At 35.4% G+C, this 19,074-nt stretch overlaps 1 protein-coding gene across 7 annotated transcripts in view; it reads left to right on the top strand.

Annotated features, from left to right (window-relative positions):
* The window catches only part of LOC126872192 (hemicentin-2-like), a 548,719-nt gene that overhangs the window by 513,748 nt on the left and 15,897 nt on the right, over positions 1-19,074 (top strand). For 4 of the 7 annotated variants that reach the window (XM_050631835.1, XM_050631834.1, XM_050631838.1 and 1 more), the window contains 3 exons: positions 3,104-3,397; positions 7,316-7,636; positions 16,434-16,778. In XM_050631835.1, coding sequence (XP_050487792.1) covers positions 3,104-3,397; positions 7,316-7,636; positions 16,434-16,778 — 960 coding nt within the window. The remainder of the gene's footprint in view (positions 1-3,103; positions 3,398-7,315; positions 7,637-16,433; positions 16,779-19,074) is intronic. The other 3 variants (XM_050631836.1, XM_050631837.1, XM_050631841.1) reach the window with 3 other exon arrangements.

Genomic DNA, 19,074 nt, shown 5'->3' with positions numbered 1-19,074 from the left:
TATCTCATCAAGTAACAGACAGCTACTGAATTTATCGCTCTCATTATACGTTATACGACACAATATTTCATTCCACTAAATGTTAATCTCCTTTCTTCCTATTATCAATCACAATTATCACGGAAATTATATCCAGATGTGACAAACGCAAATAACATTTAAATTATCGATTCATCGATAATTACGTATCGCTCTACTGTCAGAAGATTCTGAATTTTTGTTTTACTACTATGATAAATTATACTATAGCAAGTTTCGCCCAGACTCAAAAAATGTATTTGAATAACAGATACATCGCGAAAGCCTACTATAAATCAGAGACACAGAAAGGAGTTTTATAATTTGAAAAAAAAAGAAAGGTCGTTTATTGTAGCGCTATAATATATTTCAACTTTTTCAGACTTCTTAAAACTATAGAATCCAAATGGGAGAAGAAATAGCGAGGAAAAATAATATCGGTCAAATATTCTTGGAATTCCTCTTAATAATCTCAATATGAATTTGATGAAATTCAGTAATGCGAATTGATTAGAAAAAAACATTAGAAACAAAATGTTGACGGACGTTGATCCTTAATGGGTTAAAGAATCGGCGAAAATTATTATTTTCACTCACGAATATAATTATCCATAAACTTTTCGCTTCAAACAAAGACAAGTAATTATACCGTATTTTATGTAGAGCAATAGCAGATTGTATTTCAATAATTCTCTCTATAGTATAAATGGAATATACTTGTATAGAGGAAATACTGATAAAATAATAACTGTGATGTTCCTGGTATTAAAGGACACAAATAAGTCCTCAAATTATCGAGTAAATAATTCACGAAGAGAAAGATAACTAAAGACAATTGTCTGTCGGATTATCCTTTATTCGAGACGATCCTCGAAGAAATCGGAGGTCGATCGTTATTTCCAACAGCTTCCGCAATTGACATTCAGCTACAACGATACCTAGAGAGAGGAGAATACTTGGTGTAACCTGACAGAAGATCCCATGCGACCTCGACTTTGGGACGGAAGTCTCGTTCAGTTCGCCTAGAAATTCAATAATACTTTGTATGTGGAAGCGGAAAGTAAAAGAATGTATAGGTACATACAGATCGTACACTGACAACAGCAGAAGGAGGACGAGCAAAGGACTGTGAGTAGAAAAGGGGCTAACCTTTCATTGATTAGATCACTCAGAAAATTCTACGCGATATCCGGCACCCGCCTACCGTAACCTCCGCACTTTTTCCATTCCCCTACACGTGAAGAACTTTCGTCGCTCATTCCTCCCTCTGACTTCCGTTTTCGAACGGTGATCGCCAAGTTAGGACTTTTTGATGTTAAGTTTCTATTCTCGTCATTTTTGTTGATCAGTTAGCAGATTGAAAATAGTAAGATCTTAATGTAAGTACGTCCGGGCGGGGGAGGGAGGTAATTTTGAGAAGTAGATGAAATTTCTGCATTGAGAGCAGCGAATTTTTAATCGCCAATTTTGTTTTGTAACTTGAAAATAATCAACTTTTGATGGTGGTATTTTTTGAGGAATTAAATTTTCAATAGCCAATTTTGTCTAGGTATTGAAAATAAGAAACTTCTAAGAGTGGTATTTTTTAAAGGAATAATCTCGGGAGATGGAAGAGCTTTTTGCTTCGAGAACAGTGAATCTTCAATTACTATTTGTGTCTGTAAATTGAGAATAATGAACATTGTATCGTGCCGTGCGGTGGGGGAGGGGTTGATTATAAGAAGCAGAAGGAATCTGTGCGTTGCGAAAAGTGAATTTTGAATAATTACATTTCTCCGTAAATTGAAAGTAATGAACTTTAGATGATGGCATTTTTCAGAAGATTGATTTCGAGAAGTAGAAGGGATTTATATGTTACAAATAGTAAGGTAAAAATACAATTATTTTCATTTTAATGGGAAAATACGTGAGCTAATTTTTTCAATTATAGTAAACTTATTGGTAATGGTAAAAGGATTAACCTCTTAGACATAGTCTGTTTTATGAGCATTATGAGTTCATATCAGTGGTAAAGGGGTGCACCTTAATGATGTTAGTATCCTTCGACAGCAGATAGCTTCCTATCCATATACCATATATACTTTCTATATACATATACACGCATATGTATATGTATATATTATGTATTATATATTACCACGAAATCTGATGCTGTTCCTGGCTTGCGGTTGACAAGGACTTGGAAATGACGTAGGGACATCGATGATATCATTAATGCTTAATCATGGATAGTGCTCCATAATCGTGTTACCTTTGTCCTGTACGAATATTAGATAGCAGTCGATCACTCATCTACAAAGTCGCGGATCGAAAGGCTCAACTTACGTTCCACCGTTCAAAGCCTAGTGCTACTATCAAGAGACTTTTGACGTGGGAAAATCATCGATGTGGATCGTTGATTTCCTTAGAAACACGCATACTACTAATTTTATCTATAATTCCAAATAATCCATTTCCTTTAAAATATTTTACATTCCAGATATCCCGATGACAGTAAATGCAGTATTTTTGTAATAACGATTTTTGGAAAATGAAGGGACATTTAGATGTTTTGCCGTTTATTAAAATATTTATTAAGAAAAATTTTCTACTTTCAGAACAAAAAATTCATTAATAATCGTAAAAACGTAAATAAAAATCGTAATTAAAAGTTATCGCAAATTTGGTATAGTGTATTTATCTTTTAATAATGATTCTGATAAGAATGAAGAAATAGAATGTTTAGAAAAAGTAACCATAGATACTAATTGATTTTCGAAGATAAAAGAATATTTAAATATAATTTGTGTATATTAAAATATAAAAAAGAAGTAATAATAGATAATGAAATTTCCTATTCCTAGATATATATATATATATCTAGGAATATATATATATATCTAGATATATAGATATATAGATATATAGATATATATATATATATATATATCAATTAAAATTAAGACATATTTTTCTGTATCAATAAAATTTCACGTCAAACCATAAAATTTATAAGAAATAATAAAATATCTAGGGAAAGGGACACCGTAATACTCAATGGATAGTGGAAATCGGAACTGTATATGCATTTCTATTTCTCTTTCAGTCACTCCAGTCTGTCACCACGGTCAGGTAAAGGTGTTCGGTGTGGCACGACAGGAAACCACGAGGATACCGTGCGAGCTGGAGGCAAATCCACCGGAAGTAACATTTACGTGGAAGTTCAATAACACAATGGAGGCGATCGACATACCACAGGCACACGTCACCAGCGAACGAACACGTTCCACAGCCTCTTACACACCGATGACAGAGTTGGACTATGGTACTTTGCTTTGTTGGGGCACCAACGATCAGGGTACCCAGCTCGAGCCCTGTGTCTACCATATTGTGCCGGCTGGTGAGAGTTCTTCACATTATAAATAGAGACTTAATAGAATATTATCACATTAACAAATATAATTTTATCAGTTCGATATTTTAAATCCATTCCCTTTATACTTTTTCAATTTCATGTTCGGTTATGGAAAACGTTTGCTTTGTATTTTTATTTTCGCTATATTCAATTTCTTCTAAATTTTTTTCTGAGACATTTTAAGATGGGGAAGCAAAATTCTCTTTTCCTAGATTATTTTCATAAGGAGAAGCATTTTTATAAACATACTAATATGTACCATACTACTTTAAACACTTTGTTGATGCTGTTACTTCATATAAAGAAATAATCCGCATTAAAAGCATTAAAGAATTCCTATAAATTACAGCATCTATATTTTTTGTCACAGAATATTATCAAATACGACAATTAATGAAAACTTCCAAACAGCAAACTATAAATTCCTTAACACTGAAACAAAAAGAACATACTTTACGTTCCTTCCTCTGCTCCCTTTCAAAAATGCTTTTACCTAGCTAACAATCAAAAAGAAAAAGTAAAGAAAGTCAAATTCAAACATTTGGAAAAATATCCATGTTGAGAAATATCATGCTAAAAATGAACAACACTAAGAACAGCGGACAGCTTTCGTTGAACATTAAAACATTCATTCTTAACAAGCGGCGTTTCAAATGCGTCGAGATATTCGCGGGTGTCTTCGGATAATCCTTTAATTCCAAAGAGAATTCGCATTACCGTGAGTAGAAAACGCGAGAACGTTAACATAATACGCGTTGAAAATATACCTCCATGTGAAAATTCCATTCGGTTCTTGAAATCACGCAACGTGGCTACCTTCGCAGGAAAGAAGCTTCGCTCTTGATTATGCAACAGTTTGTAGGACGGAAATGAAGATTTTTAGTAAACATAAATCGTGAGGATTTATTGGCCGCGGAGAGGGGAGTGGAAAACTGGCAAGTAAGGTATAGAACTGCAGAGTAATCCTGGGAAATGTGTCTCCCGTGGGATGGTTGATAGACGTAAATTAGATTTAAAAAGTTTCCTCATTATGCAGATTAGAAACAACGACAGCCGACTTCGTAACCGAACATCCGTTTCCTTTCCGATGTCTCGCTCCTTTTTGCGTTTGACGACCTCTTAACGAAACGTTACGGGAAAGAACGACCACCCTTTCGTGTTCGATCGAAGAAGTTGCGAAGTAGAATTTTCTCAATGTAACATATTGCCAAGATTATTACAGAGAAACCGTAGATTCCTCTGTGTTCGATCCAAGAAATAAGGAAGTGGAATTTTCTCGATGAAACGTGATGCGTAAGACAAATTAAATTTTGAAGATTCCTACAGAAAAGTCAATCAGTTCAATGCATTTGATCGGAAGAATGACAAAATGAAATTTGCCCAATGGAACATGTTACCTAACATAAATTAAATTGCAAGAATTGTCACGGACATAATTTTGAAGTCTGTTAGTCAGGTGATCAATCCTTTATTATAATATGACGAAAGTAAATCATCTGTAGGATTTATATGAATTGTTCATATTATTATGAATATTACGTGCTTTCCTTTTTGGCGAACAACAACATTTTTACAATACCTGTAATATCGTGATATAATGTATTTACAAGGAATGGATGATACAGATGTTGATCGGACAGAAAAAGACGATTGTTGTTCAACCTGAACTATTCATACCAAACGTACAGAAAACAGCACAACTAAATAATTAGCTAACGACTCGACTCTCACAAAATGCATTCAACACTCTCTCGGCAACGCCACTCGCAAACTCTGTCTCCGCTCAACTCGCACTCGGCTCCTCGACTGACTCTCTGGCCGTTTTAGCACTCTATTGTCTTTTGCTGGGCCCACCGCACACGTGTTCTACAGACGCTCGTAGCCAGGGTCACGTAGGTCTTTTCGGCAAAGCTATTTACCTGAAGGACCCGGTAATGCATTGATGGAGCCGACAGCGCCTCGGCTCTCGCGACATTGTCTGTAGTTAGCTCGACGTTTCTTGGGCCCTTCTCCCCGATACTACATACCTATTCCTAAATATTTTTCCCACTCTTTTTTGCCAGCTCCTTTAAGATTTTAATGTTGTATAGTACTTGCAGATTAAATTTCGTTCGTATACATTTAGCACTGTAAGTTTGTACATATAACATACAATGGCACATATTTGAATATATTCAATAATATAGAAATTCTTGCTCCTTTTATAATTACTTTCCAAATGTCCGAATATTTTCATCTTCCACTGTAACTGTTTCCAAGAGAATGGATATATCTACTAAAAAATCTACGTATCTATACATCTATTAAAAATCTAAACGTCGGCTTTGCCAAACGTTTCCCAATTCCGTAAACTTTCACGAGTATGATGCCAACAGCGGATCTCTCGAACCACTTTCGCTAAGTCCTATGAAACATGTGAAAACGCGAATGAACTGTACCGTATCGAGGACGTGCGAGGATATGACATCGTAGATGGCCGCGTGACTACGTGGCAAACGCACTTTAGTACCGTAGGTGGGGATTAAACCAGTGAAATGACGCAATAAAAAGCGCTATTAAAGAGGACGTTGCATAAAACGTAGTCGTCCAAGGAGAACTCAGCCCCATCTCGAAAGGAAAACCTAACTAAGCTCGTATCTGTTGATTAAAGACGACTGAGAAACGGCGTCGTTTGATAACACCAGTTTCACCGGTTCGTACGTGAACTGGGAGACACTCGAAGATGGTCTCTCTTGCCTTTCAGTATTCAGTTCTCGTCTAAAGGAGGCAGACGTTTGTCGTCGTAGTTTCATCAACTTCGGACCGCTTCATCTCTTGCCTGCTCGACGCAATCACAGGTCAGCTATCCCAGAGAGCTCCCCTGACAGCATACACCAAACGACGCTACGGCTACGTCGAACAGAGATAGCTTTACTACGTCTTTAACCGACAGAGTTGTTACTTTTTAAACGATCGTTTTTCGCAAGCGAGAAAATGGAAGTTTCCGTAGGAAAGATCAGTAAAAGGAGTGGAAAGTGTGTGTACCAGATAAGACGTGATATGTTCGGACGTGATTTAAAAGTTCACATCGAATCATACTTGTGGAATGCTACATAGATCGTGTTGAATATTTTAAGGAGAGACATTTTAAGTGGAGTCTTTCTAAAACGCGTAGAATTTTAAAGAAGCTTTCAAACATTTTATAAATTTCCAAAAATTTCCATTCATACTCGTAGTACTGTATTAGGATCGGTGGAATTATGTGATACATAAAATAGTACGAAACAATATAAAAAAACAATATGATCTTTTTTATTGTGCCGCATCATAGCTACTTTGTTATATATGTAACGATATGTAGTTACTAATAAAAATATCTCAACTAATAAATTTACAATTTGGAAAAATATAACCAAAAATATTAAATAATACTAAACTTCACCAGATATCAAACTATACAAGTTTTTCGATAAAGATCTTGGTTAGAAGTGCATCAAATATGCGATTGAAACGTATCATTAATTTGACCGAACGTTTTCCTTCATAACTGCTTTACGCATGTTTATAACATATTATATCTTTTATCACAGTGGCTACAAAAATTGTTAGCACCTACCCTTATTTTCCAATGAAACATTTTTAACGAGGCTCTATATTTCACTTCTTAATACATTTTTACATTCCTACGAAAGCACCATCGAATGTTACAAAATTTGGACCTCGTTAAATAGTATGTAAATGCTATAGTAAATGCAATAATGTACCACTAAAACGGAAAAACTACTTTCTAAGCCATTATATACGTATATTCGTGACACAATCTCACAAGGGGTTACTGAAAATACACGCTACGTTGCCTAGACACCACGAACCGTAGAAACTTGTGATTCGAGTCGCGATCGTACTAATTATTCGGCTTTGCAGGTCACCCAGACACGCCACACAATTGCTCTCTTCTGAACCAGACAACGGACTCGCTATACGTGGAGTGCACAGAGGGGTTCGACGGTGGTCTGCCGCAAAAGTTCACGATACAGGTGGACCGTGAGGTGGGAACCAGCAGTACGTCGTCGAAACCGAGCACGACGGTCTACAATCAAACGAGCAAAGTACCGTCTTTTTCGGTGAGCAACCTCGAGCCTGGCACCACCTACGATGTACACATATACGCGAGCAACAGCAAAGGCCGCAGCGAGACGGTTCACTTCCGTGCAACTACGCTGAATCTACCCGAAAGGCGAACAGGTGAGTTTCAATCTCGAGTTTCAATCCAACTCGAAATAATATTCAAAATTAATACATGAGCAGCCTATTTCTCACGAATAAGGATCGATCGTATGAGATCGATCGTTAAAATTAACGTGCCACACACTTGTGACCTCATTCGAGCACTGTCTGCTACGCTGCACGGCCTTGCATCGTAGAACTCACGTGATTATCTATATTTCTTCTTTTTTAATGCTCCCACCCCTGTTCGTCCTCCATTTTTCTGACTCTTTCTCTCTGTCACGAACATAGATATATACGCGTGGCCCGCCTCTTTCCATGGTTCCGTTCCAACCATTGATCTCTCTGCTGCTCCTCATCGATCCTCCCGTTCTACTGCCATCCCCTCCCCCCATTAGAGAAATACTCTCTCCGGCCGGTTTATTTACGATCCACAAGGCAAGAACGAGCAAACGCTGCAATACAGGCGTCGATGAGTCTTCCGTGGACCAACTTTATATACCTGGAAATCCGAAATGGAACCTGACAGGGTTTTTCTCTAGAGAACCATCATGTTGCTGAAGGATTTTGACGGTTAAATGACGATTCGATGGTATTCTGTGATTTTCTACCTTTCCTTCTTCTTTCTTTTTCTTTGCTGTTAAGATTGTTCCATCCGTAAGCAGACAGAATGTCGTTCGCGTTAGGGATGAGAGCGAAGCAAAATGTAGAAATTTATTAGAATATATCATTTAATATCCTAATTTCTGTATATGTACACTTTTCAGATTGGTTTCAAATTTATAACCATCGTAACATTGTTACATGAGGTTTCAATTTTCAGCGCTAATGTAATATCAAAATATTTTATATGACACATACAGCATATATGTATAACATTTTCATAGCTATCAGTGCAGTACAGTTATCAATACAGTTTATCATTAAGTGAAGAACAGATCTTGCATCGTGTTGCAAAGCGTGTTTTTCTCAAAGAGTTCACATAGTTCCATTATCTTGATTAGACTGCAGTTTTACAAAGGAAAAAGTGTCAGTTAGTATCGACATTGTCACATTGCAGCGTTTACTCGGTCTCTGGTATCGTAGACGCGCGATTAGGCGTTCGATATCGATCGTTTCGACCCTCGATCACCATCAGTCAACCCAAATCGACGGACTTCCGGCCCCTGTCGAACTCGATTATCGTCCCCTATGCTCTACACAGTTCACATCTCGTCAGTCATAGTGACACCACGAACGAAAAATGTATCCAAACCACCATTCTAACGATTCTACGGATTTGACAATGAGAAAAATCTATACATCTTTTTCTAAATTAATTCTTTCTGCATTAACACTTTTCGTTCTCTTTCTCTCTTCTTTCTTATTTGGTACTGTATTCACTAGTTAGTTTGTGGAATTAATAAGGATGAAATAGAAATTAATCACTATAATATGGCGTTGTGATTTATGGGGACAATTAATTGACGGCAATGGATTTAATTAATGGCTCGATTATGATAATAAACTTCATGGCGTTCACTTACGAATTGAACTAGACTGGTTCGCTTTCGAATTCGATTCTATGGAAGCACAGTGATACTGTATGGAAATCGAGTTACCTATTGAAGATCAGTTACGACGCCTTTAGGCTGATAAGAATGTCAATTGTTTCACTTGAAATCTCTGCTAGGTCGAACGATGTTCAATTGTTTAATATTTGATTGTTTGTAATTAATTAGCGACGAGAACTTCCTCTAGTCAAAAAGTCTGATAATTAACCTGTTTATTTATCGAATGCTTCATAACAATCAAAATCAATTCATTAATTGCTTAACCCTTTCAGGACAAAGTTTTTTAAAGAATATTTTTTATTAGGCATCGATTAAATGAACAAACGCAATCCTAGAGTTTAATAAAATTTAATGAATACGTAGTGTATTAAATATAGGATTTAATAAATATGCACTGAACAATTTATATGTACAAATTTTTATAAAAATATCGACAAATACAAAAAAAGTGTCCAAAAAATGTATTGCCTTATTAAATTGCGTAATATATTTGTTGCAGTAGAAGTTCATATTTCATTACTTATGGATATATTTACTTATAAAATTAGGATGTAATAGCATACATTAATTAGAAAGCTTACACGTTTACTAAATTAGTATATTCGCTATAATATGTGTTATTTATATATCCTGCTCAATTATATAAAACGCTGGTATCTATAAAACAATTAGTTTGTGGCAAAGTAATATACACTGTATTTTATAACTTTATTATAATAATCATTAAAATAGCAAATATATTACTCACTCTTTTTTGGCAGAGTATTACATTTTATTGCAATAATTGGAATACATCAAAAGAACAAAGGAACTCGATTCGTCCCGTTTTTTAATTACTGGCTTTTTCTATTCTTCGGCAATATTGAAATGCACATCCTGAAGTCCTAATCAAAAAGGCTTGAAAAATACTCCCTGAAAAGTGGTAGTCCATCATTCAATAATTCAACAAAATATCAAATACAATTGTCCGTCCTGAATCGGTTAATCAATCCCAATATCATAAATCTGAAGTCAGAATCATATCAAACCAAAGAGAAACAATATATGAAATTAAAATGAATCTGGAAAACAAATTCTTTTCTACTATATCTGACGAGAAGTAAATAAGAAAAATATTTACTGCATCTCGCACCTAATCAAACATAATTAAACATCATAAGCATAACTTAAGTTAACATTATGGCAAGAGGACGAAGCAGATGAATTACCGAGAAAATTAATGAGGTACAGGATAGAAGGGTTGAAAAAGGGGATATTCTGGGAAAATCTTTCTTCTTTACGGTAGCCAGGAGATGAGGAGGCAGGTTCTGGAAAAGGAATCTCCCCTGTAGGCCGGCAAAATAATTTTGTCCCGGATTCCGACTCTGCCAGATTGCGAGCACATTCTTCCTGCTAATTGCTAACAATTAACGGTGGAAACCGGGTCCAAGCTGGCCGTAAACGCGGCCTGTGTACAGTACGCGTTAATAATGCGTGGCTAATTGGGGTAGGGAACTTGGGGGTGGTCGGCGGCCGTTCTCCTCTCTTGTCGTTGACTCAACCTATTCTGTTCGTTGGCTAACTGGAAATCGGTGTACATTGTTTCTGGCCGTTGGCCCGCGTTCTAATTCCCTCTGTGCATTTTATTAACGACGAACAGAGAACTCGATTACGATATACGGTTTTTTATTTTTTTCTAATTCGATTAGAAGATGTTTTTGTATATTCTTCGTAAATGCAGGCTATAGGAGAACATGATATGTCACATTTTTTATTTTTTACAAAAGAACGATTTCTTAAGCCTCCACGTTAATATACATATTACCAAAATTGTCTTTTTATTCGGTTTTGGAACTGAACACGTATTATTCCAAAATAATGTTGTGTATAATCTTAAAAACAGTGCTCGACATAATGTTAAAAAATTAAATTAACATATTAGATATTAAAATATGAAATCGTTGCTTGTCTTAATAGTTGTGTTAGGCTTTGGAATTTGTAACGAAATTTCGTCAACTTTAAAGCTACTTTTAAGATGCTTATTTTTAAATTTAACAAGTTGTTTTCATTTCCAATTATATTATATTAAAATACTATTTTCGCATATTTCGTTTCATCGTGCTCACTTGTAATATTGTTTGATACTAAGGCTATCTATTAAAATGGTTAAAATGATCAAGTTCCAATCGTTCATAGAAATGTAGATCGATAGGTTAGTTTTAAGGTTTCAACGATCTATTTTATGTATCACTTTGTATTAGACACACTATTAACTAGATCAATTAAAGGAACGTTTAGCATGCCATTTTTTATTTCTATATTCACTTTTTCTATCTGTACATTTTTTTAGTTATTATTTTCAAGCAAATCATTATGACAACAGTGTGTGAATAACATTTTAATCTATTAAGCCGATAGAATATCGATTTGTTTGAATTCTACACTAATATCGTTCATAAAAGCTCTCTCCTCTAGTTATTTTTGGTAGTGTATATTTTCATATAAATTTCTTTGGCACAAGTTTCACATTCCAATTGTCGTCAATGCTAATATTAAAGTATATTTGATTAAAATAGTTCATAATTGATCAAAAGGAACCTTCGATATTTGGTTTTAATCAATGGTTAGACTCTTTACAAATAATTTTACATTTTTATCGTGCCTGATTGCTGAATCGTTTGAGTTGGGTTTGATTTGGATTCGTAATTGATCAGAAGGCGTCTTTGACATTCCTATATACTTTTAATCAATAAGAGCATTCTTCATAAATGGTATTATGCTTGTTTGCAGAATCGATCGAGCTAGATTCGATTTAGGTGGTTCATAATTGATCAAAAGAAACTCGATATTTGGTTTTAGCTTAATTTCATTTTATTTGACTTCAGAGCCGGCTAAATTAAATTTGATTTAGGTTCTTCGTAATTGGTAACGCAAAATTCTTAATGTTTAATTTGATTCCTCGTAGATGCTTTAACTTCAGTTTTCTCGGCCGATAGCGTTGGTTGAACTAACTAAGCTTAACTCGAATTTTTCGTATTTAAACAAGGCAAACTTTTAATCTTCAATTTCATTTGTGTTCCAATAACAATTTGTGTTCAACTTCGTTGAGCTTGCTTATAGAATATGTTGAATTTACATATTTCTGATGATATCTATACTTTTGCATATAATTTGATTCGATTAATACATTGAAAATTCAAAAATTAAGTGAAATATTACCGAAGATCATCGATTATGGTTTAATCTTCCGAATGTTGTTCCTCTGAATTGTTATACAAATATCAAAAGAAATTAAATCTCTACTAACAATAATAACATACTCCATCCGAAATGCAATATAAAAGATAGTACTCTAGTTGCATTTCATTTCTGATATAATCGATATCTCGAAAAAAAAAACAGAATACATCGTTCTGCTCTAACGGCAAAAAGTTGAAATAAAAATGCGAGAGTTCCGCGAATTTTGTTAACGATTCTTTTCGAGGGTGTTTCAGAGAAAAACGGGATTAAATAACGTTTAAACGTAGCACGACTATTCGATAAAAGTAACGCGAGATTGTAAACCAGATAATTTTGTTTGTTCTCGAATGTAGTTGTATCTCTTGCGCGCAATGGTTTGTGTCAATAAATGAGCTGGCAAAGTGTCAAGTAGTACGTCAGTGATATTCGCTTCAACTGCTCTTTACAGCTCGGTGAAACAGAAAAAAGTGATCCTTTTTTTTCTTCAGCATGTACGGTTACCTGCTTTAAACAAGATAATATATAAGATAATTGCAACATATTATCGACTTTCTCGCATTTAAAATGCAAATCACATTTTTGTTGATCACATTTGTGTAAAACGCTTCGATATAAAAATTTTAATCCATTTTCCTGACGTTGAATATTTCGTAATTTTACATTTAAAGCTTTTTGTCGAAATCGTGAGAAAAAGCTTTAAATTCTTTCATTTAGAAATTAACGTTACGCTGAAATATTTATTATTCTAATATTCATATACAAATAAATAAAATTCTCTCGTCATAATAATAATGATAATTAAATGTTTCGCTTAAAAATTGTTCATGATCTAGACCTTTAACTCTTCTTACAGAAATTTGAATTTGGATGAACTATGAATTTATTATCTAATTATAAGCGAGCAGTGACTGAAACAATAGAAATGTTGCTTTATTATATGCTCATAGAAACATTATACTATAGAAACTATACTCTTGATACTTCATACACTATCGTGAGTCATCTGCATTCTGCGCATTTTCGCACTTTCAAATTTCTCATAAATGCTTAAAAACCCACCATCTCCACTAATCTAGTCGTTCACAGGTCGTATACAACCTCATTTTCGAATTTTTTTTTAATTTTATTTTTAACTTTTAAATTTTTTATTTTAATTTTTTTTTTTAATTTTCATATAATTCCAACTAATTTTCCCTACATATTGTTTTGCAAGATTAACCGATTTGGCAAAGAAGTGGTTAAATTCCAGACGAACACTGGCCGGGACGACAGGAATGTGTTAAACGAATCTCTATTCATCGAGACAGTCGATATCGTTGACCAACGTTGCTCGATTCTCACCAGTCGGTTTATTGGCTTGTACCCTCGTCGAACTCGAACCTTCACACGCCTTGGCGGAACGAGAAAGAGGGCAGGGGAAAAAAAGATCCTGTCTAACAGTTCGGGCTCATTCGCGCGTGTAAACGCTTCTTCCATCGAGTCAGACGAATATTTCGTTCGATAAAATAGCCACTTCGCCATACTTCCGGCACGGACTTAGCCTCGAAACGGAAAGGCAGACGCTTGTTACGCAACGTGTTGGATCGAACGGTTCGATATCGATACCGACCTGTCTAATCTTCTGGCGGATATCGATTACGCTTTGACGTTTATATTAAAACATGTTCGCGCTCCGAATGAGAAACGTGAGCTGGGGCAGGTTGCTACGTTTTCGGCTGGAAATTCGTCGCGATCGAGCTTACTCAAAAAACGAGGACTCCCAGGATGTTGCTTGAAAATCGGTTACGTTCGCAATTTATCTGGAATTTCTTCTTTCAAGGAAATTCTTTTTGGATTAAAAGTGATGCATACGTGATGGTTTTTCATTTATTTTTGGTGTACTGAACGTTTGTTTCATTGGTCGAAGTTTTCAAATTGTTCGATAAATAATGGTGGACTTTTTCCATTTTAACGATAACATCGAAGATAGGGACTGATTAAATAGTGGTGAATTAAAACGTTGTTGACTTTAAATGTACTGAAAATGTATCGATTATCTTTTTATAGAAACTTGTTGGGTCACAATTAATTTCACCCTTTGACATTAGTTATACATAGTTGCATATAATTGATTAAGATAATTAGATATACGTAATTACATTTCTGTGATAATAAAATGTCAAAATACCTCCATATTCTTAGTAATTGCAAAGACAACAAATCTGAAACTCATTACTTCGACGAATATAATAGTCCTAATGTTAAAATAATTACAGTCTAACCTCTATAATGACGAAAAACCGGCACACTATCGAAAAATCGACGAAAATAACGAGAATTCCTTTCGAAAAGCCCTTCACTGCCTCTTCTCCCGAAACAAAACCAAAAGAGAGAAAAGAATCATCAGACATGAACGTTTGCCAGCGTTGAGCACATCATCAACGCCGGACAAACGGAATACAGAAACGCGTTATCTAGGAATACAGGACTGAAGTTGTCCCTTCGACCGAGCAAAAGGAAAGCACCCCTTTGCGACGCACGGCGCCGCTGAAAAACTTATCCCAATCTCACTTTGAACCTCCATTTAACCCATGCCTTAAGGAGAATCCACAAAGGGGACAACAAAAACTCTAGCACCAAATCAGTACCATCCCAACTGTACAAAAAGGAGCAAAGGAACGAACACCTTCTTCATTCTCTATAGAGTGTCACAAAATATTTGCAGGATTTATAGGATCGATTCTAGATATCAAGACGAAGAAAGATGTTCATATACAAAAATGTCTTTTGAAGCATATCTTTCAAGTTATAAATAATTTTTCGTTGAGGGAGAAATAACACTAGCTACGCAAGCAGACACAAATACAAGCTCAGCTCACATCCCAATCAATTAGCAAAAACGTTTTGAGTAGGAAATGGAGCAAAGATTAGAGTCCAGAAATTCTCGGCATATCGGCAGACCTCATAATGCGATTTAGTTGAGTTCAAGCTAGCCCTCAGTAAATATAAATAATTAACGATAGTCAGCCGCTGAGCAAGTATCTACGTATATTGTCAACGTTCCATTACAAAACTTACTTATTGTCTTAGATAGACTGTAAATAATCTGGAGCTTAAAAAAATTAACAATTTTATTTTAAAAAGTAAAGGATTTATTTCTATGAATTCATTTATCGCAGCTAGATGATATAAATAATAGAAAATTCCACGATGAACTTCAAAAGTAATATTTGTAACATCGTCACCTTTAACTTATTAGCGTGGATAATTGAAAAACAAGAAAATAGTAAGGAACATAAGAAAAAATGAAATACAGTTGATTAGTGTGGCTTTTGAAAGATTCATTCGTATATTTAACAACCATATAACAGTCCATACCCTATGTCATTTATCTACATGAATTTTAAAAAGAAAGGTACGAAGTACAAATAGGATAAAAACGGTTCACCAGCTGGTTCATCAATATCGATATATATGAGCGATATATGACAGGCTGAAGTAATTAACTGCACCTTTTGACATTTTTGTCAATTTTAGTGCCAAAGCACTCAATTCTTACCTTGTACACTTTCATCGATTTTTCAATTTTTTCTTTTTTTTTTTTTGTTTTTTACCAAATTAACCGAGTTTGCAAATGAGTGACTCATATTTCTACCATAGAACAAAGTTGTTTATAACATGCAAGATATCCCTCAGACGACATTTTCCTATATAAACTTTTCCATCGTTTAGATGTTTAAAATCGATCCTATAAATGTAGAACTCAAAAGTCAGTCAACGTAAGTCAATCTTTCATGAAAAATGACTTATACTACCCCCTTATAAGATGTAAACACCCCTTCGTTGTCAAAACAGTTTAAACGTTCTAATAATGACAGAGTACGAATATAAAAGACTAACTTGCACCAATTAACTTCTGAATCATCAAAATATCCCTCACATATTTTGTGACACTCTATACATAAGAAGGAACCCTTCGACCTCCCCTCCTTTTACCCTCGTAAAATTCGCCGAAGTAGCTGTAGAAGATGGCTGAGGCTGGTGTGTTGTGCCCGGTATGGTAGCAGGTGAGAGGCTGGCGCAACCTCCACCCCCGGAGAATTGTACAATCAGGGAAGAGAGTCGGACAACGGTCAGGGTGAGCTGCGCCGAGAGCGAGTACATCGACCCGCGCACTGCCACCTATGTGCTGCAAGTCTTCGACGCAGACACCAGGCGCCTATTGGCGTCCGCGACTAGCATGACGCCTAGCATGCTCGAGATCACCGATCTACCAGCGGAGAGGAGTTACTCAGGACTGGTTCTCTCGCTGAGGATCATGACGGAGCACGCGATGAGCGACGCCACGGTTCTTCACAGCCCGCACTTTGTTCAGGAGGGTAAGACACAGGAGCATCAACGATACCCAGGTAGGGGCCAGCTAGTGTTCGATTTCGAGTCAGCGTGCGCCATCCGTGGACCACATATAAATTCTGTCCAGAACACTGAGCCAGAACACGATCGTGGTCCAGATCGTCCCTATATTCTCATTGATCTTTCCTTTTCTATCGGGTAATTGTTGTTCTTTCTTTCACTTTCTCATTTTTTCTTTTTACTTTTAATTCCCCTACGGATTGCAATTTGTTTCATTAGTTATTGATTATCGGAATCCTTCTCGGGAGATTGTGTAATATATTTGATGGAAATTTCTGCATTCGGGGCTGAAGAGAATCAATTATTATTTTGTAGAATTTTGGGAAATGTAAAATACCTGGAACATTGGGAAATATAGACTCTTTGGAAAAATATTTGAATAGTTTTGAAATCATTGAAGTCGTGGATCGTCCTTTTCCTTCCGAAATTTGACTATCCAGTGTTTGTATCATGATCGTTGAAACGTTCTTTTTTTTTAATTTGTTGAAATTTATTTCCTCGATCTCTCGAATTTCACTCATTAGTAGTAACGAGGATCATTTTATCGCGCTTGTTTCAAAGTGAATAAGGATATTCTTTTTGATATTGTGGACCAGTTGATTCTCGATAAGGATAGATTCTATCTGAAACGCGGAATCTGATTCAATGCTAACCCAACTACCGAATTAAATGTTGAAGTTCTAAATAGTGAACCATCCACTCTGAACTGCTCGTAAATTGAAATCCGATCAGAATTGCGTTCGAACTAGTTAGCCTGCTTGATTTGAATGTTGCGCATCATCGATATCGCAGCTCATCCTATCGATCCTGTTTCGGTGTCCGACCAACGAATCTTCGTTTTTAAGAACCCGATTGTTTCAAGTTTCTCCTGTGAATCACCTTTCTAAGATCTTTTCATTTTATTTTCTTCATTATCACAATAAAAAATTTCTTGTGTTCGAATTCCTCAGCATGTTGTAATTTTTGAGTGACATTTCAATTTTTATGCGTTTCACATGTTTGATACGATTCTAAAATATCAATTAATACAGTTGACTGCTAACAAAATATGGCCTTTGCCCTATTGAACAGGCAATATCAGTTAACATTAATCAATTCTTTTGCATAATAGAGACAAATAAAATTTTCGAAGTAAATTCTACAAGTAACAAATCTGATTATTCTATTTGACGTACCATAATAAAATCGCAGAAGAGAAGTAACCTACAACTTGCGACTTTTCGATTCACTAATATCATTAGTTGTAAAATTATTATACAAACGGAATATATCATCAGAAATATTCTTATTTTAACTAATAATATTTGCTTTAACTTCATTCGCTTGTTGTTACTTTTGTTCTTCTAAATAATTTTGTCGAAACATAAAAGCAACAACCCAACAGTTGCGTTAATTAGTTATTACTGAAAGTTAATAACTAGGTTGTCAAAAACTTAAACAACACAACGTTAGCAATGGCGAATCTATCACAAAGAGTTTATCAGATAACAAACTAGTTTTATAAGATTTATTTGATTGCAAACATCAGTCTCGTTATTACATATTGACTTTTACAATTCAGCTTAATCGTTTCGTCACATTCCACAATGTAGCTACCATGTATGTATTCCACAATGTAGCTTCCACAATGTATGAGGATAAAGATTAAAATTATTGCAATTCGATCTGTCCTTAATTTTGTAATTAAAATATACTTCATGAAGAATAAGTGTTCGATACTTTTTAATGGTACTATACCTCACATTTCCATCTCTTTGATACGAATTCTGCAATCATAACCGAGTAGCTCTAGTGTTAAACTCCAAATGCAAAATTTATTACATGTTTAGCTTCTATTCGTGCCGCTGTACCTCATCCAGATATTTCAAATCGAACAGAAGAATTAAATAATCAGACGTCACTACCAAGATAGTCGTTAGTACAAACGGAAATTCACGTTAGCGTACCGCTGTCAGTTAGGTCGGTGTTCGACATTGAATCGGCCATGGAGAAGAGCATCACAGTATCAAATTATGCTGTCAAACGTGTCCCCGATAGCTAATCCAGAATTCACGATTAGCCAACATAATCCAGACTTAATCTGGGATCAAGCAGAGATCGGCCGACCAGCCGTTTTAATCATTAAATCATTGGATCATCCTAGGAAATCCGACTGAAAATCTGATCCAAAATTAACGCTCGCCTACGCCGGAATTAACAGAAAACCGAACACCGGTGCTGCGTAAACACAGAATCAACATCATATATAAACTCGTGGAAATGATCAGCAACTTCGCCTCCAGTCAATGTCGA

Source organism: Bombus huntii, chromosome 12, assembly GCF_024542735.1.
Source record: "Bombus huntii isolate Logan2020A chromosome 12, iyBomHunt1.1, whole genome shotgun sequence".
NCBI classification, from domain to species: Eukaryota; Metazoa; Arthropoda; class Insecta; order Hymenoptera; family Apidae; genus Bombus; species Bombus huntii.
Note: the sequence above shows the minus strand (reverse complement) of the source record. Positions and strands in the feature narration are given on the sequence as shown.